Below are 24,605 nucleotides of genomic sequence, written 5' to 3' on the forward strand. Positions count from 1 at the left end.
TCTCCCCCCTACTCTCCTCCTCCCCCCTCCCCCTATATCCTCCTCCCCCCTCCCCCTACTCTCCTCCTCCCCCCTCCCCCTACTCTCCTCCTCCCCCCTCTCTCCAACCAGCACACTTTACACAGAACGAACTGCCCCATCAATCAGTCATGTACACACAGGCTCTTCTGTGGAGGACTGGCGTGGGGGTACTGGGTTCAGCAGGGTGTTGCGAGGTAGGGAGGTGGTAGTCAGTGTGAGGAGGATGGTTGTTCGGGACCTGAGGGGAGTCTCTCTCTCCCTCCTATCTCTGCGGATCGGCATGAAGACTGAGTGCCGACAAGTGTCGAGGGCAGGTTAGGCTGAAGTGAAATTCCAAGCATTCTCTCGGCTGAGCCTCCCCCCCACCCCCCACTCCCGAACATAAGAGATAGGATCCAGGGCTTGTTTCACGTGTCTGAGTCGGGGTGGGGGAGCAGTAGAGAACACACCGGCAGTTGCTCAAAGTGTAAACAGGAGGCTTGGAGAGGAGCCAGCCAGGGTGATGAATGGCAATTGTGGAACATGTTGCTACAGCTCTGCCTCCCTCCTCCCCAACCCTTCTCCCGTGCCAGGCCATTTCATTATTGGAGACCACACGCCCTCTTTAATTGTCTCCCCTATAGCTTCAATCGTACTCCCACTGGAAAAAGTGTTGCTCTTAAAGGGACAGACACCGCCACCATTCAAGGCCATTGACCCCACCCCCACACACACACACCATCCCCCAAAAGTAGACATAGCCTATTTCTTTAACAGTGGTAAGTCAGGGAAGGCTTTCCTGGTTGAAACCCCCCCCCCCCCCCCCTCCCCTCCACTGCCTGCTCCAGTTTCCACAAAAAGTCCAAAGATGTGCAAATTAGGTGGATTGATTATGCAAAATTGTCCCTTAGTGTCCAACGGCAAGTTGCGGGTTACGGAAATAGGGCGTGGGATGGTGCCTAGGTGGGCCGTTCTTTCAGAAGGTGGGGCCTCCTTCTGCACTCGTAGGATTCTGTGACTTTTCTCTTACTTCAGGGTGGGAGAGGTGATGGTTTGACAGGAGCGATTGGGGGGGTGGGTGGTGAGTGGAGGGGATGTGAAGGTGGTGGGGGAAGTGATGTTAGGGGAGGTGACAAGACATTTAGATAGAGCTTACAAGGGGTTCACAGCAGACAGGGCACTTGGGGCATCAGAGAGAAGGATAGAGAAAACTTGCGTTCACATAACTACCTTCCAGCATTTTAGAAAGTCCAGCAGCACCTTCACAGCCAATTAAAGGGCTCTGTAAGCATGGCAGCTTGTTGTAATGCAGAAGACAGAGGTTAGCACAGTGAGATCCCGCAAAAAGCAATGCATGACAGAGGGACCAGCTAGTTCCGTTTCTATGTGAAGTGAGTGAACGACAAGGATTGGCCCAGGATGTGAGAATGAGGTAACTGAACCTTCTCATGATAGTGGCTGAGAAATTACTGGGTTGGGGGGGGGGGGGGGGGGGGGGGGGCTGGCTTGGCCCGGCCCGGCCCAGCCCCCACTGTTTAATACCACCTCTAAAAGATGGACCCTCCGACAGGGTGGTGCTGCTCCCCCGCCCTCCACCTCCAGTACCCTCCAACAGGGCGGCACTCCACCCCACACCCAGCACACCCCAACAGGGCGGCGGCTCCCCCCCCCCCCTCTCCCCCCCGCTCCCACAGCACTCTATGACGGGGTGGTGCTCCCCGCCCTCCCAGCGCCCTCCGACAGGGCGGTGCTCCACCCTTCAACTCCAATACCCACTGACAGGACGGAATCCCCTCGCACAGCACCCTACAACAGGCTGGTGCTTACTGCCCTGCCAGCACCCTCCAATAGGGCAGCGCACGCCCCATCACCTCAAACGGCATTGAGGCATGGGAGCTAAATCAAGGGACTTGGCTCAAACGTCCAGCACACATCTCCGACCAGTGCTGACACGGGATGGCGGTAGGGGTAGCAAGAGAGTGAACAGCCCACCTCACCATGGACAGAGGAGGGGAGCGGAGTGAGGGTGTGGGTGGTGCAGAATTGTGGGGGGAGCAGAACAAAGTTTTGGGGGAGTGGAGTAGGGGTGCGGCGGAGCAGAGTTGAGGGGGGAGCGGAGTTTTGGGGAGCGGAGTTATTAGGTAGGAGCAGAGTTGGTGTAGGGAAGCTGAATTGGGAGGTGAGGAGAGGTGGGGTGGGGTGGTGGTCCGGTATACAGGTCACTGAATCATTGACCAAATGTAGTTGAGGGGATTGAGGAGGTGTGAATCGGCTCTTTTGAGTTTTCTTCCAGTGTCGGAATGAGGAATTTAGTGAATTCTGAATCAATGCTTGTTAATTGATGAGTACCATCAGAGAGAGAGAGGTCAGCTGTTTCTCAGGCCACTTGTGTTGGAGGAGGCAGCTGTTTTAAGGATCATCTTTTATGGTCCGACTATTTTTGGGATTCTATTTGCAATGGGCATTTTAAAAATAGTGCCTTTTTTTTGTTATATGCTATTTTTGGACAGTGCGGGAATGGTGTAGGCCCCTATGTGGTCTGATTGCAGTGCGGCTGTTAATGGGTGCAATGTGCAGCCACTGAGTTTTCCTCCTTTACCGGAAGACATTGGTTCTCCGGGATACGTCGGCAGATGCAGTTTAATTTTCCCGGTGCCAGCGCAGACTGAGTTGCACAAGGCAGGGATTTTATACAATCTCCACGCCAGGCTGGGCTGAGGCAGCTGGCTGAAAGGCCTGCGGCCTGCTTGAGCCTGGACCTTTCCTGACACTGCCTTGACCCCGGGATGCCATGCAGGACACCGCACAACTTGGTCAGCCCGGATAGACACAATGACCGGTGTCCACCTTTCTTGCAGTGCTGTTGAAGTCAGGGATGGTCTCCATGGCAACGGCTTGAGGTGGGATCAGGAAGTGATGGACAACAAGGGCCCTGCCAAACTGTGATTCAGACTAATGTAATGCAAAGTATGAGAAGATTTTCAGGGCATTTGCTCGAACTGTGGGAAATTGAAGCAGGGCTACGGTTAGAATGTGTATCTGGAAAAGCTGTAAAACATGGGATTGTACTAGGGGCGAACGCTCTCTCTTTGCGTAACAATGGGACACATTACTTGTGTGCAGGTCTGTCACTATTCAACACTGGGGTACAGTACTGGTGGGGAGAGGTCGGTCAGTGTATACCACTGGGGCACAGTACTGGTGGGGACTGATTTGTCATTGTGTAACACAGGTACAGTACTGGTGGGGCCATGTCTGTCACTGTATAAAACTGTGTGGGGTACAGCACTGGTGGGAACAGGTCTGTCACTGTATAATACCAGGGTATATTACTGGTGGGGACAGGTCTGTCACTGTGTGACACTGGGTATAGTACTGGTGGAGACAGGTCTGTCTCTGTGTAACACTGGGCTACAATATTGGTGGGGACAGGTCTGAAACTGCATAGCACTTGGGTACAATACTGATGGGGACAGGTCTGTCACTCTGTAACACTGAGGTTGAGTACTGGTGGCCACAGGACTATCACTGTATAACACTGGGGTACAGTACTGGTGGGTACAGGACTATCACTGTATAAAACTGGGGTACAACATTGGTGGGGACAGATCTGTCGCTGTTTAACACTGGGGTGCAGTACTGGTGGGGATTGGTCTGTCACTGTGTAACACTGGGGTACAGTACTGGTAGGGACAGGTCTATAACAAAAGAACACTGGGGTACAGTACTCTTGAGGATTTGTCTATTGCTATCCTGAGGGGATGAATGCAGTGCGTCACACAACTTTAATTATCTTGGTGCGGGTGAATAATGTTCCCCCCAATTGTTTATCTCGCATGCTGTTGTTCGACAGCTCTGAGTAGGCACTCAGCCTGATTGGTTACAGAATCGTGTTGGTGAAGTGGTTTAATTTGTTCTTGTGCTATCGTTGAATTGGCCCGAATTCCGGTTATGGCCAAATGAAGGGTTTTGAGAGGGGAGGAAAGGAGAGCAGACATCTGGTGACTGAGGAACCAGCTGCTCTTCAGACAAGGACCCAGGTGTGTTATATATCCCTCCGTCAGGTCTGCCCCACTTTAATCAGCCCCACTGCATTGGGGTGAGGAGGTGGCTTTCAGAGACACTTACAGCACAGTAGGAGACCATTTGGCCCCTTGGGCCTCTTGCTGGTTCTGTCAAAGATCTCTCCAATTAAACCTACACTCTTTCCTCCAGCTCCTCCCCAACACAGCCCTGGAATATTCTCCCTTTCAAGTATTTCTCCAATTTCCCTTTGAACGTTTCTATTGAATCTGCTTCCACCTCCCTTTCAGGCTGCACCTTCCAGGGGCAACAGGGTAGCACAGTGGTTAGTACAGTTGCTTCACAGATCCAGGGTCCCAGGTTCGATTCTCGGCTTGGGTGACTATCTGTACACAGTCTGCACATTCTCCCTGTGTCTGTGTGGGTTTCCTCCGGGTGCTCTGGTTTCCTCCAAAGTCCAAAGATGTGCAGGTTAGGTGGATTGGCCTTGATAAAATGCCCTTTGTGTCCAAACAAAAAGGTTGGGTGGGCCGAGGTCCCAGTTCGATCCCAACTCGGAGTCACTGTCCATGTGGAGTTTGCACATTTTCCCCATGGTTGCGTGGGTTTCGCCCCCACAACCCAATGCTGTGGAGGCTAGATGGATTGGCCATGCTAAATTGCCCCTTAATTGGAAAAAAAATGAATTGGGCATTCTAAATTTAAAAAAAGATTGGGTGGGGTTACTGGGTTACGGGGATAGGGTGGAGATGTGGGCTTAGGTAGGGTGCTCTTTTCAAGGGCCGGTGCAGACTCAATGGACTGAATGGCCTCCTTCTGCACTGTAAATTCTATGAATCTATGATCACAACAACTCACTGTGTAAAAACGATTCTCCTCGCATCACACTCTGGTTCTTTTACCGAATCTCTTCAATCTGTGTCAACCTCTGGTTACCCTTCCTCCTGCCAACTGGAAACACTTTCTCCTTATTTACTCTACCCAAACCCCTTGAATTCCTTGATTAAATTTCCCCCATAACTTTTCGGAGAGGTGTAGGCTTTAGTTGAAAATGGTCATTGTCCCAGTTCAATCATCAGAGAGTCCAGAGGTTACTTCATTATTCACAAAGTATTGTAGCTTGATTATCATCTCATGTTCTGACCCACCGACCAGGTTTTGGATATCCATAGACACCTGAAAACAAGTCTTGGCTCATACTGTGTTTAAAAAGGGAGAGGTTTGATTTACTTTTCGGAATATGTTCCTTCTTGAATCTCATGTGATTCCTATTAAATTTCAACTGGTCAATGCTATTATCCCTCATTATGCTGTGTGTGTGCAGAGTGCAGGAAGTGCCATCACAGGTTACATATCCCTCTCCCTATCTCTGCAACCTCCTCCAGCCCCTCCAACTCTCTATTTATGTAACCTCCTCCAGCCCCTACAACCCTCCCTATTTCTGTAACCTCCTCCAGCCCCAACACTCCCTATTTCTGTAACCTCCTCCAGCCCCTACAACCCTCCCTATTTCTGTAACCTCCTCCAGCCCCTACAACCTTCCCTTTCTCAGTAACCTCCTCCAGCTCTTACAACCCTCCCTATCTCAGTAACCTCCTGCAGTCCCTATAACCCTCCCTTTCTCAGTAACCTCCTCCAGCTCTTACAACCCACCCTATCTCAGTAACCTCCTGCAGTCCCTATAACCCTCCCTTTCTCAGTAACCTCCTCCAGCTCCTACAACCCACCCTATCTCAGTAACCTCCTGCAGTCCCTATAACCCTCTGAGAGCTCTGCGTTCCACGAATTCCGGACTCATAATCATCCCGCTGATTTCCATTGCTAAACCCTTGATGGCCGTGCCTTTAGCTGCCTGGGTCTTCAGCTCGGGAATTCTCTCCCTAAACCTTTAATTCTTTCTTGCTCTCTCTTTCTCTCTCACTCTCTCGTTCTCACTCACTCTCTTTTGCTCTCTTCCTCATGTTCTCTCTTGCTCTCTCCCTCGCTTTCTTGCTCGCTAGCTCTCGCTTGATTTTTCTCACACACTCTCACGCTTTCTCCCTCTCTCTCACACTCTCTCTCTCACTCATTCCCTCACTCTCGCCTTTGCGCTCTCCCCTTCGCTGTCTTGGGTTCTCTAACTCATGCTTTCCCATGCACTCTTTTGCACTTACTTTCTGTCTCTCTTGCTCTCTCTCTCTCTCTCTCTCCCTTACTCTCTTCCTTGCCCTTTCCCTTGATCCCTCTCTCGATCTCTGTCACGCACTCTCTCTCCCGCTTTCTCTCTCTCTCATACCCGCTCCTTAAAACAACCTCTTTGACTAAGTTTTTGTTTACCTGTCCCAAATATCTCCTTATATATGGGCGGCACAGAAGCACATGGGCAGCATGGTAGCACAGTGGGTAACATTGCTGCTTCACAGCGCCAGTGTTGGAGCTTCGAATCCCACTTGGGTCACTGTGCGGAGTCTGCACGTTCTCCCCGTGTTTGCGTGGATTTCCTCCGGGTGCTGCGGTTTCCTCCCACAAGTCCCGAACGATGTGCTGTTAGGTCATTTGGACATTCTGAATTCTCCCTCCGTGTACCCGAACAGGTGCCGGAGCGTGGGCTAGGGGCTTTTCACAGTAACTTCATTGCAGTGTTAATGTAAGCCTACTTGTGACACGAATAAAGATTATTATGTGGCTCGGGGTTAAATTCTGTCTGTTCATCACTCCTGTGAATCATCTTGGGACAATGTACTGTGCCAAAGGCTCTACATAAATGCACATTGTTGCTGGGAAACACTCAGATCCCAGCGTCTGTTGGGAGTTGAGTTGAAGTTTTCATCGAGCGAGCTGAGCCCTAAGCAGCTGGATGTGTCTGAAGACCCTACACTGGCCTCCTCTTCTCTCGTGACCCACCCCCTCTGCTTATTAACCTCAGCCGAACTCTCAGGTTGCCAGGCGGGGAGCTGGGTACTGGTGGGGGGGGAAGCGCGGCAGTTGTTTGCAGATCAGCAGAAGTTAAACACACCGAGCTGCCTGTCCTGTGATCATGATCGACACCAACCTGCTGCTCTTAAACATTCCTCAGTGAAAGGGCGAGGGGGAGGCTGCTCAGTGAAATAAAACTGAGCTCTCTGATTCTCGGTCTATGTGCCTTTGTGTGTCTCTCGTTCTTTATCTCCCTGTGTGCCTCTCTTTCTCGGTTCTTTCTCTCCCTCTGTGAGTGTCTCCCTCCCTCGTTCTTCTTGCCGTCTGCGTGTGTCTGTCTCTCTCTCTGCTCCTCTCTCCCCTCTGTCTCCCCCCCCCCCCCCCCCCCCCCATGTGTGTCCTCTCACTCTCTCCGTATATGTCTCTTTCCCTTTCTCTCTGTACGTCTGTCTCCCTGTGCTTTTCACTCCCTCTTCTGTATCTCTCTCCCTCCTGTCTGTGTGTCTCTCTCTCGCCTTCCCTTTGTGTGTGCCCCCCCCCCCCCCCCCCCCTCTCTATAGATATCCCTCCATCGGCATCTCGCCACTTTCACACGCTCTCTGTCAAACCCTGCAATTATTGGGAGGGGTGGCTCCATGGAGAAATCTACTTAACTCCTTTGCTTCAGAAATATTCAACACGATGAAGGCTTTTGTTCGAGTAGATTGGGAGAAATCTTTTCTGGTGGCAGGAGGCAGAGTAACTGGACGACAAAGATTTGAGATCACTGGGGCAATGATTTAGAATCACGGTATCAGAGACACACACAGCACAGGAGGAGCCTATTCAGCCCATCAATCCCTGTGCTGGCTCTTTGAAAGATTCATCCAGTTAGTCCCACTCTCCCCCCACCCCCAGCTGTCCCCCCATATTCCTGCAATTTTCCCCCCTTCAAGTATTTGTCCAATTCTGCCCTTTTAAAAAAAAATTCAGAATATCCAATTCATTTTTTCCAATTAAGGGGCAATTTAACGTGGCCAATCCACCTAACCTGCACATCTTTGGGTTGTGGGGGTGAAACCCACGCAGACACAGGGAGAACGTGCAAACTCCTCACAGACAGTGACCCAGGGCCGGGATTCGAACCCGGGTCCTCAGCGCCGTAGGCAGAAATGCTAATCACCGTGCCGCCCCAATTCTGCCCTTTTGAAAGTTCCTGTTGAATCTGCTTCCAACGCCCTTTCAGACAGCACCTTCCAGATCACAACGACTCGCTGTGTAAAAAATAAATCACCTCTTTTCCCAACCCTCCGGTTCTTTAATCGATTCTCTTCAATCTGTGTCCCTCTGGTTACCCTCCCTCTTGCCAACTGGTAACACCTCCTTATTTACTCGATCCAAACTGCCCCCTCATGATTTTGAACAGCCTCGATTCAATCTCCCCCTTAACCTTCTCTACTCCAAGGTGAACAATCCCAGCTTCTCCCAGTCTCTCCGCCATTAACTTCTCATCCCTCTGGAAACATTCTGGAAAATCTCAGAAGGATTTGAAGTGCTATGGGGAAAGAGTCGGGGCGAGGGGGGTTAATTGCAGAGCTCTTGCACAGATCTAGGACCGGTAAGATGGGCTGAAGAGCCTCAGTCCCCACTATATGGCCTTACGAGCCTTTACCAACTGAAGGCAAGTGTGGGATTAATGTAGGCACAGGTGAATCCTCCACAGATATGGTTGCAAATGTTTACTTAATATTGTTTATAGACCAGGGTTCACTGGAGTAAGAAATATTGGGTGTCAATGCTCGCAAAAGGTTGAATTCTTTTTGAGACACACTTGAATTGCACAACTGCTATGCAACAATATGGTCAAGTCTTTTGTGTGTCACCCGCTTTTAAGCAGTTGCCACTTGATAATCCTACCCCCCCACAGATGCATCGCACTGGTCTGCGTACCTGGGATGACCCACCCCGCCCATGCGCAATGTGATTTTTGCATCCCGCAGCTCAACAAGATGTAGTGAAAATCAAGCCATGCTTAGGTTGTGATAGGACTGAAGCAGAGGCTAACAACCACAGGGAGCTAAAATAACCCTGACAGTTCTATTTCTAATCTGGTTTGGAAGACTGGCCAGTTCTGCAGGACCATGGAACTCACTACAGTGCAGATAGAGGATATTGCGGCCAATCGAGTCGCACCCGACCCTCTGAACGGATATCCTATCCTAGGGCCAGGCCTCTCACCCCTATCTCCTAACCCAGTAGTAACCCACTTAACTACCCTTTTGGACACTAAGGGGCAATTGATCATGGCCAATCCCTCTAACCTGCACTGTTTGGACTGTGGGAGGAAACACGGAGGAAACCCACGCAGACACGGGGAGAAAGTGCAAACTCCACAGAGACAGTTACCCGAGGCTCGGAATTGAACCTGGGTCCCTGGAGCTGTGAGGCAACAGTGCTAACCACTCTGCCAACATGTTACACCATGTTATGAAGCACTGTTGCGTCAGATGCTGAAACCACACCAAATATCTCAGTGGGAACACAGATAAGGGTCATGCCTGAATCTGTGTGCTGAATGAGGGCAAATTTGCAGCATTGTTGAAAGAATTTGACTGTTGATCCATTGGTCTTACCAACTGTGCGCATAACGATTGGTTCCAATTATATCCTTCACTAGCTGGCTCTCTGGAATATAACATGGTGGTAGGGAATAGTTACCCGATAAGTGAAAGATATATGTGGAGCCCATCTTCAGACACTTTCATAAGCATTTCGTTACTTAATTGCAGAATGCAAGCCCTTCACAGCTGACTTCTGAAATCTAACACGGTGGCAGAGCTTAGTTAACTCAAGGTGAAGGATATAAACTGGAGCTTAATCTTTAGATACTTTTATTCAGCATCTGTCTACTACACAATTGCAGAATGCAAACCCTTCACAACTGGCTCTCTGCAATATAACATGGTGGCAGACGAATAGTTTATCTTCAAGGTGACGCTTAACTGGAGCCAATTTTGGACACTTTTAATAAAACGTTTCTTTACAAGTACAAAGTATAGGCAAACATCGCTATATAAACCCAACCACCACAGTTTCAACCTGTGTTTATTAACAGGGCCACAACTGACTCCCCAATTAATGCCCATGATCACACTACAATGAAACACAATTCACACGCCCCCCCTTCACTTTTGAAAACCATTGTCACTGGGTGAACTAGTGCACCCGTGGGGTCTTTTTCATCCACCCGAGGAAAGAGACTTGGTTAGGTTCTTAACCAAAAGACAGCACCCTCATACCTAATGGTGCAATCACTGCCAGCAAAGCCGTGACTGCCACAAAAAAACAAAAAATCCTGCCGCCATTGCCCAACATAGAACAGTACAGCACAGAACCGGCCCTTCAGCCCTCGATGTTGTGCCGAGCATTGTCCGAAACCAAGATCAAGCTATCCCACTACCTGTCATTCTGGTGTGCTCCATGTGCCTATCCAGTAACCGCTTGAAAGTTCCTAAAGTGTCCACACCCTAAACACTCTCTGAGTAAACCTTGGCTCATATGTGACACCTGTCCCACGCCAACTCAGGTGACTTTAACTGGCCCCTGCAGGTGATCAACAAGGGTGGGAGGGCAGCGTGGTAGCACTGCTGCCTTATGACGCTGTGGTGAACCACTGTTGTACCTATATTAGATGATGTGCGGTAAGACCCTGTACTACAGGTACAGCGGTAGTCCCTGCCTGCTGGCTCCGCCCAGTAGGCGGAGTATAAATATGTGTGTCTTCCATGCAGCAGCCATTTCGTCAGCTGCTGTGGGAGGCCACACCTCTTCGAGCAATACAGCCTCAGTTGTATTCAACTCTCATCTTTGTCCAATTGATCGTGCATCAGGCGCTGAGGACCCGCTTTCGATCCCGGCCCCGAGTCACTGTCCGTGGAGTTTGCTCATTCTCTCCTTGTCTGCGTGGGTCTCACCCCCACAACCCAAAGATGTGCAGGGTAGTGTGGATCAGCCACACTAAATTGCCCCTTAATTGGCAAAAAGAAAATTGGGCACTCTAAATTTTAAAAAGAGATTAACAAGGGTGGGGAGGTGAATGGTTATTGGGGGGGGGCAGATAGGAATGTGGGTTTGAAGCTATAATTAGATCAGCCATGATCTCATTAAATGGTGAATCAGGCTCGAGAGGCCGAGTGGCCTGCTCCTGCTCCCTAATCCGTGGGTTTGGATGTGTTATTTCTATCCTTGCCACATCCTGGGGACGAAGGAATGTAATTGGTTCTGGAGTTGCAGAGTCCGGTAGCTCTGGTAACAAAGTTTGACAATGGCTTCAAATCTTTCAAATCAAATAAGACACAAAAAAGCCAGATGAAAGATAAAATATTCAGGGTCATCCACTAATAATAGGACTGTCCTTCACTTTGAAATAAGATGTTGCTCCTTTTCCAACAGAGAGCCAATATCTCTGGCATACTGCGCATGTCTGAATATTGCAATCTGTGCCAAGTGTATTATTCTCAGACCTTCCCCTCACTTACATTCCCACCCCTATAATATCAACATGATGACCATCTATATATAACTCTGATCTGTATGAATAACTTCTGTAGAATTATCAGAAACCAACCCCAGCCCCAACGAAAAAAATCCTAATCGGGAAGTTGGGACAGAATCCTTTCCCCCCGGAGAGTGGTGAGAATGTGGAACTCGCTGCCAGAGGGAATGGTGAGGGAAAAGGCTAGATATATTTAAGGAAAAGCTGGATACATACACAAGGTGGAGTTGCAGATGATGGAGCTCTGTGTAAATTCAGATGACCTAAATCTCTGCCATCCCAGCATCCTAACGTAAGTCCCATTCGCCCGCCTCCCCTCTGCCCGCTGACCATTACCGGCTCCCAGCTCTGGAATTCGTTCTCCCCTCTCCCCCTCTCCCATCGCTCTCTTCTCCTTAAGATGCTCCAACCGACTTTCTTGACCGAGCTTTTGGTCATCCATCCTTAATATCGCCCCATGTCAGGCAGCACGGTGGCCCCATAGTGGTTAGCACAACCGCCTCACAGCGCTGAGGTCCCAGGTTCGATCCCGACTCTGGGTCACTGTCCGTGTGGAGTTTGCACATTCTCCCCGTGGCTGCGGGGTTTCGCCCCCACAACCCAAAAATCTGCCGAGTAGTGGGACTTGGCCACGCTAAATGCACTTAATGGAAAAATAATTGGGTAATCAAATTTATTTTTAAAATCCCTCATGTGGCTGGGGTCAAGTTCTATCATTAATCAATCATGTGAAGACCCTCGGACGTGTACTGTATTGATTGCAAGTTATTGAGAAGAGGGGAGGAGGCTTGTGCGGAACAGTAAAAAAGCACGCTCCTGTTGGCCTGAATGGCATCTACCCATTACGCTGGAGCTCAGTATAATTCCCCTCAACGCCATCACTCCCTTTGTCCAATATCTCAGGGAACCAAATCAGATTGACCCATTCCCAATCTTGCCAGTACTCCACGGGTCAGCAGTTTACATTTCCTAGGTTGGCAGGCAGGAGCGATTAATTAAGCTGCCCCACTGTCTAAACAAGCACAGCCCCGGACAGTTAATTAACTTGGTATTCTATTTAGAGGAGTCCCGATAAGGTACAAATTTAAAGGCTTATTTAGTTAAAGACATGCAAGGCCGTAAGTTGGAGACAGTGCATCCAGCCCCAGTTCAGGACCATCATAAAATGCCGGTTCCAATCCTGGCCGGGCTTTTGGAGTTATTACACTTGGTTTTGGAGGGTTCCTTGGTTAGGACAGGTGCCCATTTACTACCTGAGTATCTTGTCGAGTGAGGCAATACTGAGGGGTCTTGCTGGGAGTATTAAACCTATTCCACCGGGCGGGGATGGAGGGGGGGGCGCTGCTGTTGGCTGTTACTAAATGATGAGGAACCTCTGGAGAGACGGGGGGGGGTGGGTGGGGGGGGGGGGGGGGGGGGGGGGGCTGGTGGGGGGGGGAAGCACCCGATACATGGGGTGAGATTCTCCGGTCCCCCGCCATGTGTTTCTTGGCAGCACACCTTTCACTGGCTGCGGGATTCTCCCCTCCCGCCGCTTGTCAATGGGATATTCCATTGAAGCCCACCACACCAGGTTGAGAAACTCGCGGGCCGGGAGGTCTGCTGCCGGCGGGAACAGAGAATCCCAACAGCATTCGGAGAATATCAGCAAGAAATCACTGCCCAACCTAATTGCCCTTGAGAAGGTGGTGAGCTGTCTTCTTGAACCGCTGCAGTAAGCACACCCACAGTGCTGTTAGGGAAGGAGTTTCAGGATTTTGTCCAAGCAACAGTGAAAGAACGGCCAATATATTTCCAAATCGCGGTGGTGAGCGACTCGGAGGGGAACCTCCAGGTGGTGAGGTTCCCAGGTACCACCCCCCCCCCCCCCCCCCCCCCCCCCCCCCCCCCCCCACCCCGCGCCATCTGCCTTGAAGGTAGTGACTACTCTCCTGAAACACCAGCCTGGACCAGAAGGCCAGGCTATTCAGCTGCAGATTGTTTCTTCTCCAGATATTCGGAGGGGAGGTGACAGGGTGGTGAGCATTTTCTGGAACGGATGGGATCAGTGATAAACGAGAAGCCCCCCTGCAGTTCACTCAGCATCCCTTACCCTCCCCTCTAACCCTCCTCAAAATGTTTGATTCCTGAATGGGGTTGACCTCTCTCTGTTTAAGGTGACAGAGGGAAAGTTTGGGAGCCTCTTTGTCCTCCGTCCTGTGGGGCAGCACGATCACTCGCCTGTGAGTGAGGTCCCCTGTGTATGGAATCAGCTTTAATTGACACCGCAGTATTCTCAGCGAGCCAGCGGGTTCAGCATGTTCCTCCTTTTCTGACAGTCTGTCAGTGCAAGATAATTTAACAGCCTTCACTCTCTCTGCCTCTCTGGGTCACCTCTTTGTAATATGCCGGCATTCAGGAGATAATTATAATCATCCCTCTGTATGTATTTTTTTCTTCTGCTTTGGTGCCAAAGTTTCCCGTTTGATGTTCTTCATTGTCTCAACGGTGCACCTGTTTCCCTTAATAGCCTGTCCTGCCACATGTCTCTCTCTTTCTCTCTTTGCTGAATCACCTCTAACAGTGTGTGTGGCCTCGATTTGGGTGTGTTGCCGTACTTTTAATCACTGTTTCTCCTTTCCATCCGTCTCACATATGTCGCTATGAATCTGTCTCTCGCTGTTCTCGCTCTCGCTTTGTCCTCATTCCTCTCACTTCATTTCTCATGCTCTGTCTCTCCACCTGTGTCTCACTCACCTTGTCTCTCTCTGTCCCTTGCTCTGTCTCTCTCACTCTGTCTCTTTCCCTCTCTTTCTCTGTCTCCTCTCCCTCTCTGTCTAATCTCTGGTCTCTCTATACTGTCTCCCTGGGATCTGTCTCCTCACTGCCTCTCTGTGGTCCTCTTGTTCTGTCTCTCTTCCTCTCTTTGTCTCTCCCTCTCTCTCTCTGTCTCACACACTCTCTCTCTCTCTCCCTCTCTATCTGTCTCTCTCCCTTTCTCGAGCCGCTACTCCCTCTCTCTCCCTCCCTCGCTGTCTCTCTCTCTATTTCTTGCTCTCTGTCTCTTGCTCTATCTTTCTCTTCCTCTCTGTCTCTTTCTATCTCTCTCTCCATCTCACTATCTCTCGATCTGTCTCTCACTCTCTCTGTCTATCTTTCCCTCTCCCTGGAGTCTCTTGCTCTTTCTCTGTCTGTCTCTTTCTCTTCCCATCTGTCAAAGTTCACTGGACGGGACTGGACGTTCCAGCGGTGGGCGGGGTCAGAAAATCTCTCTCCCCGTCTGTGACTCTGTCTGTTTCTCTTTGTCTCTGTCTGCCTGTCTCTCTCTGATGTCTGTTTCTCTGTCTGCTTCTGGCGGTGTGGCTCACATTATGTGCATCTCTCCAACTCGCTCCCTTTTGTCTCTACCTGTGCATTTGTCTCCTGAGCTTTCATTGATCTAGCCTTGTGTGTCTTGTTAGCCTCACTTCTGTTTGTATTTGTCTGTCTCACCTTTGTGCATGGATCATTTGGAATGCTGTGTGTCTCCCCTTCGGTCTCATTTCTGCTGTGTTCTCTCTCTGCGCCAGATTGCATGTCTCTACCTGTGTCTCTATCGCACAATCTTTTAATCTGCACCTGTCTTGGGCACTGTGTGCGTCTCACACTGTGTGCGCCTGTGTCTCTCTCTCTCCCCCCCCCCCCCCCCCCCCCCCCCCCCCCCCCCCCCCCCCCACGCACTCCCCCTTGTAACAGAAGTGTTATCTCAACTTCCCAGTCATTGAGCCACACAGTCATTTACTTCTCTTTTATGAAGTATACTGCTAGTGCCTGAGGGGGTTCAATCAAGCTGCACCAACAGTCTTCTTATTAACAGTAAGCGGCTATCATTCAGCACTCTGCCATCCACGGGAGGATTCCCATGATTCACAGCACCTCCTCCTCTCAATACCCCACAGCTTGCACGCTGCAAACTGACATTGCAAACTCTCTTTAAATAGGCACCAGCAATTAAGAGGGATTGATCAACTCCAAAGTGAATGTGGGCCTGCTAGGGAAATAAATATTAACTGTCCTTAAGGCCATGACATCAAGCACGAATCTGGAGAATTAACTGAGGAGAAAATTAATGGTGGGGTTAATGCTTTTCTGACCAGGCCTCAGCCTCTCCCCAATTCTCAAACAGGCCTCAGCCCCTCCCCAACCCTGGAACCAGGTCTCAGCCCCTTCCCATATCCTGAGACCAGGACTAGCCCCTTCCCTATCCTCAAACCAGGAGTCAGCCCCTTTCCCCATCCTGGGTCTAGGATTCAGCCCCTTCCTCATTCTGGAACCAGACCTCAGCCCCTCCCCATCCTCAAAGCAGGCCTCACCCTCTGCTCCCATCCTCAAACCAGGCCTCAGCCCCTCCCCATCCTCAGACCACACCTTAGCCCCTTCCTCCACTCTGGTACCAGGCCCAGCCTTCCCCCCCCCCCCCCCCCATTCTTGAACCAGGCCTCAAACCCTCCCCCATCCTTGAACCAGGCCCCAGCCACTTCCTCCATCCTGGGACCAGGCGACAACCTCGCGCCCGTCCTGAACCAGCCCTCAGCCCTGCTCTCCCCAACCTGAAACCAGGTCTCAGCTCCATCCCACATCCTGGAAACAGGCCTTGGCACCAGCCCATCCTCAAACCAGGCCTCAGCCTATTTTCCCACCCTGGAACCAAGCATCAGCCCTTTTCCCCATCTGGGACCAGACCTCAACCCATTCCCACATCCTGGAACTAGATCTCAGCCCTGCTCTCAAAATCCTGGATCCAGGCCTATGCCCAGGCCTCCCTTCCCATCCTGGAACCAGGCCCTGTCCCCACCCTCTCCATCCCCAAACCATGTCTCATCCCTGTGCTATAGCCTCTCCCCCATTCTGAAACCAGGCCTTGGCTCTGCACTCTCCACCCTGGAAGCATGCTGCAACTCACCCCCCCCCCCCGCCCCTCCATTTTTGAACCAGGTTACAGCCCTGACCCCCACCCCATCCCCAACCGTAAATTGGCTTTGGTGTTGCCGACCCCCTCCGCTACCCGTCCCCCCATTCTCGAACCAGGTCTTGGCTCTGCCCCAGCACCGCCTCAAATTACCCAGTTCTGCCTCCTTTCTTGAGCCAGGCCCCTGCCCTGTACTCCATTTCCCTCATAGTAGCTGATCTCAGAGCTGACAGGGACTGAGAGATAGAGAACCTTGTTGTGCCCTTTGTTGCATTCTCAGAGCTGACTGAATGTAACCAAAAGCGACTTCAAAATGGATGCAGCACAGCGCATAGTTCGCATGGTGATTCCCCGCTGGCGTGTTAAGGCTCATCCTTCACTGCGTCAATAGGCCCAGGACACTCCCCAATCTTTAACCCCATTTCCACTAATGCACACTGGGCACGGGCATTGGCCCGCAGTTTAATTGAGCTGTGTGTGTGCCAGACAAAGTGAGAGAGGGGAGCAGCCACTGAGGCACATGTCCAGCACCATTCGGAGAAAGCATTGATCTAATTTGCGAGTCACTGTTGTGGAACATTCCGGGAACCGCCGCAAGTGTCACTACTCATTTATTTTCGAAGCTGACACAAATTAATCTCGCAAAAGTGTTTTAATTAAATGGAATGTATTTGGCAGTGTCCTTATTGTCTTTATACATAGGATCGAGGTCGTGCCAGAAGCACTGACTGAAATAACACAAACCCTTTTCCCATTTCATCCTGATGCGAACGCAAACGTTTTTCATCCTGGAGGGTGAGGGAGGGATTTCCCAGATTGGTTCCTGGAGATGAGTGGAACTTCAGCATGTCAGAGAGACTGAGAGAAGCTGGGATTGTTCTCCTTGGGGAAGAGAAGGTTAAGGTGGGAGACTTAATCGAGACATTCAAAACCATGAGGGGTTTGCGATAAGATTTTTTTTTTCTTTTTTCATGGGAGGTTGACATTGCTGGCAAGGACAGCTTTGTTGCCATCCATAATTGCCCCTCGGACTGAGTGATTTGCTCGGCCATTGCAGAGGGTATTTAAGAGTCCACCATATTGCCGTGGACATGTAGGCCAGACCAGGTAAGGACAGCAGATTTCCTTCCTTCCTTAAAAGAGATTAGTGAACAAGATGGAATTTTGCAATGATCAACTATGATTCTGTGGACACAATAATGGGTGGGATTCTCCACCCGTTCCCAGAAGTGGGATTCTTTGGTCCCGCTGCAGTGAATGGGAAATTTGGTTGAGCACCAAATTCTCCATCCTCATGAGCAGCGGTAGCAGAGTGGACCAGCAATGGAAAATCCTGAAACCAGCTTTATATCCCAGATTTTAATTTTATCAGCTGTGTGTGGAAGCGGGGGGGGGGGGGGGGGGGGGGGGGGATTGTGGTTGGGGGGGGATTGTGGTGGTGTTGTCAATTAATGAGTAATCCAGAACCCCAGGGGAACCCTCTGGCCCGGCTTCGAAACCCACGGCAGCTGATAAAATTTGAATTCAATAAAAATCTGGTATTTAAAAAGTCCAATGATGACCATGAAACCATTAATGCTGCTTTAGCACCATGTCCGCATGGGTTTCACACCCACAACCCAAAAATGGCAGGGTAGGTGGATTGGATATGCTAAATTGCCCCTTAATTGGAAAAATAATAATTGGGTATTCTAAATTTATTTTTAAAAATTTTATGACGCTTTAGTGAGGAAATCTGCCCGACAAGTGACTCCAGATCTACAGAAATGGGGTTGACTCTTAAATGCCTCATCTGAATTGGACTAAAGTTACTGATTGTAGGATGGGGGAGTGGAATGCGGTAGGGTGGCAGATTCAGGATAGATTCAGTACTGACCCTCTGACAGTGCAGCATTACCTCAATACTGACCCGCTGACAGTTCAGCACTCCCTCAGTACTGACCCTCTGACAGTGCAGCGTTCCCTCAGTGCTGAACCCTCTGACAGTGCAGCGTTCCCTCAATACTGACCCGCTGACAGTGCAGCATTCCCTCAATACTGACCCGCTGACAGTTCAGCACTCCCTCAGTACTGACCCTCTGACAGTGCAGCGTTCCCTCAGTGCTGAACCCTCTGACAGTGCAGCGTTCCCTCAATACTGACCCGCTGACAGTGCAGCACTCCCTCAATACTGACCCACTGACACTGCATCGCTCCCTCAGTACTGACCCTCTGACAATGCAGCTTTCCCTCAGTACTGACCCTCTGACAGTGCAGCACTCCCTCAGCACCGACGTGTCTGCCAGTGAAGCACTCCCTCAGTACTGGCACTCGGTGCACTACGTTCTTGAGTGGAACTCGAACCCATTTCCTGCTGACTCGGAGGTCAGAGTGTAATCAGTAAGCCACAGGAGAGGACAATTGGGCCTACTGTTATCTCCCTTCCACTTGAATTTCGGCCTTTGTCTCCTGCCTTCACTCTTGCAGCCTCACAATCTGTTCCTGCCTCTTATCTTTAACCCACCTCAAGTATTTTTTTATTCAAACAATCAAATGCAAATTGTCTTTTCTGTCACAATTGAAGTTGACTGCGGGACTCGGAGCGCCTGGCTGACACGATCCCCCAAGAGACGGTAACTATGGAGATGGATGTACCGTCTCGGAAGAATCATTTTTTATAGTTAAGGAAAACTCTTGGGTAATGTTTGGTCCTCATGAATGTTGATTGCTGTCATTTGTCTTCGCACCGCCCCGCCCCCGCAGTGAGCAAGGAACTGCCCAATTAATAAGAGGCTTAATCCACAAGAGATCGGCCTACGCTCAGAGTGGAAGGGAAGGAGATGGGTGGGGGGAAACTGGCAGAGCTTTCTCAACCTGTCCTCCAGGCTGGATCAAAGATACACCTCGCAATTAGCGAGGCGGGTGGCCCCTCTGTCTACTGGAGTCCCAGATTGAGAGCCCGGGGGGGGGGGGGGGTCAAATACGGACGGCTGCTCGTTAAAATTGGCCAGATGGGAATATACATCGTCCCGGAGGGTTTGGAAGAAGAGGGTGGGGTGGTGGGGCGAGGTTGCCATTGATTGACGGGGTTTGGAAGGGGTGCTGTTTAGTGCAGGCGACAACGCATAGCCATCTGGCTCACGTCACTCCTCCTTACTTCAGACAGGAGAATATCAGGCTGGAAAGACCCTTCTCCGCCTCTTACACGGAGGGCGGGAGGTCCCAGTGAGAGATTTACAGCCGGTCGGAACAAGGCGTCCCATTTAACTTGGTCCCACTTGCTGTCTGACAGCTCCTGGGAAGCTGGGACTCTGTCAAAGATCGGAATCTCAGTTAGTGAAACACTATTTAGGGCCGAGACAAGCGGGGTGTGTGTTGTTTGGAATTCCTACTCTTAAGACACTCAAAGAGAGAATACTGGCACAGCCACAGCCCCAGCTCATGACCTTAGGATGTTCACAAGTGGTTCACGGACAATTAAACGCTTTAGCGAAGTGTTAGTCACTGTTGTAACCCAGGAAGCTGGTGGACAGTTAGTCAGTGCAGAGCTGGATCCCAAGGTTTGCAATAAGATAATGTCATATTTTGACAGCTTTGCTTGACAACAGTCAGAACCCACGCCGCCCCCAACTCTTCTACAAGCAGCACTCATGGGATTCTTTTATGTTCAACTCAGTGCAGCACTCTCTCAGTACTGATCCACTGACAGTGCGGAACTCCCTCAGTACTGACCCTCTGACAGTGCAGCACTCTCTCAGTACTGACCCTCTGACAGTGCGGAACTCCCTCAGTACTGACCCTCTGACAGTGCAGCACTCTCTCAGTACTGACCCTCTGACAGTGCAGTGTTCCCTCAGTGCTGACCGTCTGAAAGTGCAGCACTCCCTCAGCACCGACCCTCTCTCTGACAGTGCAGGGTTCCCTCAGCACTGACCCACTGACAGTGCAGCACTCTCTCAGTACTGACCCTCTGACAGTGCAGCACTCCCTCAGTACTGATTCTCTGACAGTGCAGCACCCTATCAGTACTGACCCTCTGACAGAGCAGCGTTCCCTCAATACAGACTCTGAGAGTGCAGCACTCCCGCAGTACTGACACTCTGACATTGCAGCGTTCCCTCGGTGCTGAACTTCTGACAGTGCGGCATTCCCTGAGTACTGACCCTCTGACAGTGCAGCACTCCCTCAGTATTGACCCTCTGACAGTGCAGCGTTTCTTCAGTATTGACCCTCTGACAATGCAGCACTCCCTCCGTACTGACCCTCTGACAGTGCAGCACTCCCTCAGTACTGACCCTCTGACAGTGCAGCACTCCCTCAATACTGACCCTCTGACAATGCAGCACTCCCTCAGTACTGACCCTCTGACAGTGCAGCACTCACTCAGTACTGACCCTCTGACAGTGCAGCACTCCCTCAGTACTGACCCTCTGAAAGTGCAACACTCCCTCAGTACTGACCCTCTGACAGTGCAGCACTCCCTCAGTACTGACCCTCTGACAGTGCAGCACTCTCTCAGTACTGACCCTCTGACAGTGCGGAACTCCCTCAGTACTGACCCTCTGACAGTGCAGCACTCTCTCAGTACTGACCCTCTGACAGTGCAGTGTTCCCTCAGTGCTGACCGTCTGAAAGTGCAGCACTCCCTCAGCACCGACCCTCTCTCTGACAGTGCAGGGTTCCCTCAGCACTGACCCACTGACAGTGCAGCACTCTCTCAGTACTGACCCTCTGACAGTGCAGCACTCCCTCAGTACTGATTCTCTGACAGTGCAGCACCCTATCAGTACTGACCCTCTGACAGAGCAGCGTTCCCTCAATACAGACTCTGAGAGTGCAGCACTCCCGCAGTACTGACACTCTGACATTGCAGCGTTCCCTCGGTGCTGAACTTCTGACAGTGCGGCATTCCCTGAGTACTGACCCTCTGACAGTGCAGCACTCCCTCAGTATTGACCCTCTGACAGTGCAGCGTTTCTTCAGTATTGACCCTCTGACAATGCAGCACTCCCTCCGTACTGACCCTCTGACAGTGCAGCACTCCCTCAGTACTGACCCTCTGACAGTGCAGCACTCCCTCAATACTGACCCTCTGACAATGCAGCACTCCCTCAGTACTGACCCTCTGACAGTGCAGCACTCACTCAGTACTGACCCTCTGACAGTGCAGCACTCCCTCAGTACTGACCCTCTGAAAGTGCAACACTCCCTCAGTACTGACCCTCTGACAGTGCAGCACTCACTCAGTACTGACCCTCTGACAGTGCAGCACTCCCTCAGTACTGACCCTCTGACAATGCAGCACTCCCTCAGCACTGACACTCTGACATTGCAGCGTTCCCTTGGTGCTGAACCTCTGACAGTGCGGCATTCCCTGAGTACTGACCCTCTGACAGTGCAGCACTCCCTCAGTATTGACCCTCTGACAATGCAGCACTCCCTCTGTACTGTCCCTCTGACAGTGCAGCACTCCCTCAGTACTGACCCTCTGACAGTGCAGCACTCCCTCAATACTGACCCTCTGACAATGCAGCACTCCCTCAGTACTGACCCTCTGACAGTGCAGCACTCACTCAGTACTGACCCTCTGACAGTGCAGCACTCCCTCAGTACTGACCCTCTGAAAGTGCAACACTCCCTCAGTACTGACCCTCTGACAGTGCAGCACTCCCTCAGTACTGACCCTCTGACAGTGCAGCACTCTCTCAGTACTGACCCTCTGAAAGTGCAACACTCCCTCAGTACTGACCCTCTGACAGTGCAGCACTCACTCAGTACTGACCCTCTGACAGTGCAGCACTCCCTCAGTACTGACCCTCTGACAATGCAGCACTCCCTCAGCACTGACACTCTGACATTGCAGCGTTCCCTTGGTGCTGAACCTCTGACAGTGCGGCATTCCCTGAGTACTGACCCTCTGACAGTGCAGCACTCCCTCAGTATTGACCCTCTGACAATGCAGCACTCCCTCTGTACTGTCCCTCTGACAGTGCAGCACTCCCTCAGTACTGACCCTCTGACAGTGCAGCACTCCCTCAATACTGACCCTCTGACAGTGCAGCACTCCCTCAGTACTGATTCTCTGACAGTGCAGCACCCTATCAGTACTGACCCTCTGACAGAGCAGCGTTCCCTCAATACAGACTCTCTGAGAGTGCAGCACTCCCTCAGTACTGACCCTCTGACAGAGCAGCGTTCCCTCAATACAGACTCTCTGAGAGTGCAGCACTCCCGCAGTACTGACCCTCTGACATTGCAGCGTTCCCTCGGTGCTGAACTTCTGACAGTGCGGCATTCCCTGAGTACTGACCCTCTGACAGTGCAGCACTCCCTCAGTATTGACCCTCTGACAGTGCAGCGTTTCTTCAGTATTGACCCTCTGACAATGCAGCACTCCCTCCGTACTGACCCTCTGACAGTGCAGCACTCCCTCAGTATTGACCCTCTGACAGTGCAGCACTCCCTCAATACTGACCCTCTGACAATGCAGCACTCCCTCAGTACTGACCCTCTGACAGTGCAGCACTCACTCAGTACTGACCCTCTGACAGTGCAGCACTCCCTCAGTACTGACCCTCTGACAGTGCAACACTCCCTCAGTACTGACCCTCTGACAGTGCAGCACTCACTCAGTACTGACCCTCTGACAGTGCAGCACTCCCTCAGTACTGACCCTCTGACAATGCAGCACTTCCTCAGTACTGACCCTCTGACAGCGCAGCACTCCCTCAGTGCTGTCGATGTGACAGTGTGGAACTCCTTCAGTACCGGCACTGGAAGTGTCAGCCTGGATTATTATGTGGAGCTATTCAAAGTCAGTCTTCCTGAGACAGAGCAGGTCATCGCTAAGCAATATAATGGACTCCCCGTACAGGAAGAAGGCAGACACTGTGAGCTTGCGGCTCTCAGATTCCGCATGTTCCATTCCCCCCCACCCCTCGAGCCTTGTTGTTTAATCGCCAACGTGAACTGCAGTCCTACAAATCTGGTGCTTTACATTGCAGCGACCTGACCCCTGACCATCCCCTTCTGACCCTGTTCACTTCCCAAGTGTCAAGTTTCTGCCTCACCTGTTCAAATCAACAAGGGGCCCATGAACTGCTCTGAAAGCTGAGACCATAAGCTCCCGAGGTCTGTTAGGATCCTTGGCTGTTGATGTGTGCCCATTTTTGAATGCTCCTGCTGCTCTGGCTGCAAGGCGCACACACTAACAAACTTCCCTGTTGTCCAAATGACTTTAACTGTCTGCTGCACATGATTTGTTCACCACTGTGTGTCTCTAGATTTTCTAAGAGGCTGTATCCCGCCCCCTGCCCCCTTCCCGCTCCCCTTGCCCCTCTTCCCACTCCCCTTGCCCCCCCTTCCCGCTCCCCCTGCCCACTCTTCCCGCTCCCCTTGCCCCCTCTTCCCGCTGCCCCCTTCCTGCTTCCCTTGCCCACTCTTCCCGCTCACCTTGTCCCCTCTTCCCACTTCCCCTGCCCCCTTCCTGCTCCCCTTACCCCCTCTTCCCTCTCCCCCTGCCCCATTCCTGCTCCCCATACCTGGTCGGAGCATCTCGAACACAGAACATACAGTGCAGAAGGAGGCCATTCAGCCCATCAAGTCTGCACCAACCCACTTAAGCCCTCACTTCCACCCTATCCCCATAACCCAATAGCCCCATCTAACCATTTTGGTCACGAAGGGCAATTTAGCACGGCCAATCCACCTAACCTACACATCTTTGGACTGTGGGAGGAAACTGGAGCACCCAGAGGAAACCCATGCAGACCCGGGGAGAATGTGCAGATTCCGCACAGTGACCCAGCAGGGAATCGAACCTGGGACCATGGCTCTGTGAAGCCACAGTGCTATCCACTTGTGCTACCGTGCTGCCCAAAGATGGCATCACAGTCTCAGGATTAGGGGAGTGGCCTTTTACAACACCGATGAGGATGAGTGTCTTCATTGTGAGGGTGATGAATCTTTGTAATTCTCTATCCCAGATGATTGCGGATGCTTTATCACTGCGTATCGTCAAGACGGAGATCGATGGATCTTTGGGTAGTAAGTGAATTGAGGGACGGGACGAGAGCGAGCTGTGATAAAATAGCAGCCATGATTGCATTGAATGGGGTATAGGTCCAAGGGATCGAATTGTAGCCTCTTATCTTTTCTCTCTGTCTCTGCATTCTCGACACATTCTCTCCACTCCCTCTCTCCACTCTCCCTGCCTTCCCTCTCCACTCACTCTCCCCTCCCTCTCCA

The 24,605-nt window shown here is 51.3% G+C and overlaps 1 protein-coding gene across 5 annotated transcripts in view; it reads left to right on the top strand.

Annotated features, from left to right (window-relative positions):
- Positions 1 to 2,945: 2,945 nt before the first annotated feature.
- The window catches only part of LOC119974502 (basal cell adhesion molecule-like), a 174,738-nt gene continuing 153,078 nt past the window's right edge, over positions 2,946 to 24,605 (top strand). For all 5 annotated transcript variants that reach the window (XR_005462513.1, XR_005462515.1, XR_005462514.1 and 2 more), the window contains exon 1: positions 2,946 to 2,967. Coding sequence is in view for 1 of the 5 variants with exons in the window: in XM_038813441.1 (XP_038669369.1) it covers positions 2,961 to 2,967 (7 nt within the window). In the remaining 4 variants the exon portion in view is untranslated. The remainder of the gene's footprint in view (positions 2,968 to 24,605) is intronic.

The sequence above is a fragment of the Scyliorhinus canicula genome, chromosome 12 (assembly GCF_902713615.1).
Source record: "Scyliorhinus canicula chromosome 12, sScyCan1.1, whole genome shotgun sequence".
NCBI classification, from domain to species: domain Eukaryota; kingdom Metazoa; phylum Chordata; class Chondrichthyes; order Carcharhiniformes; family Scyliorhinidae; genus Scyliorhinus; species Scyliorhinus canicula.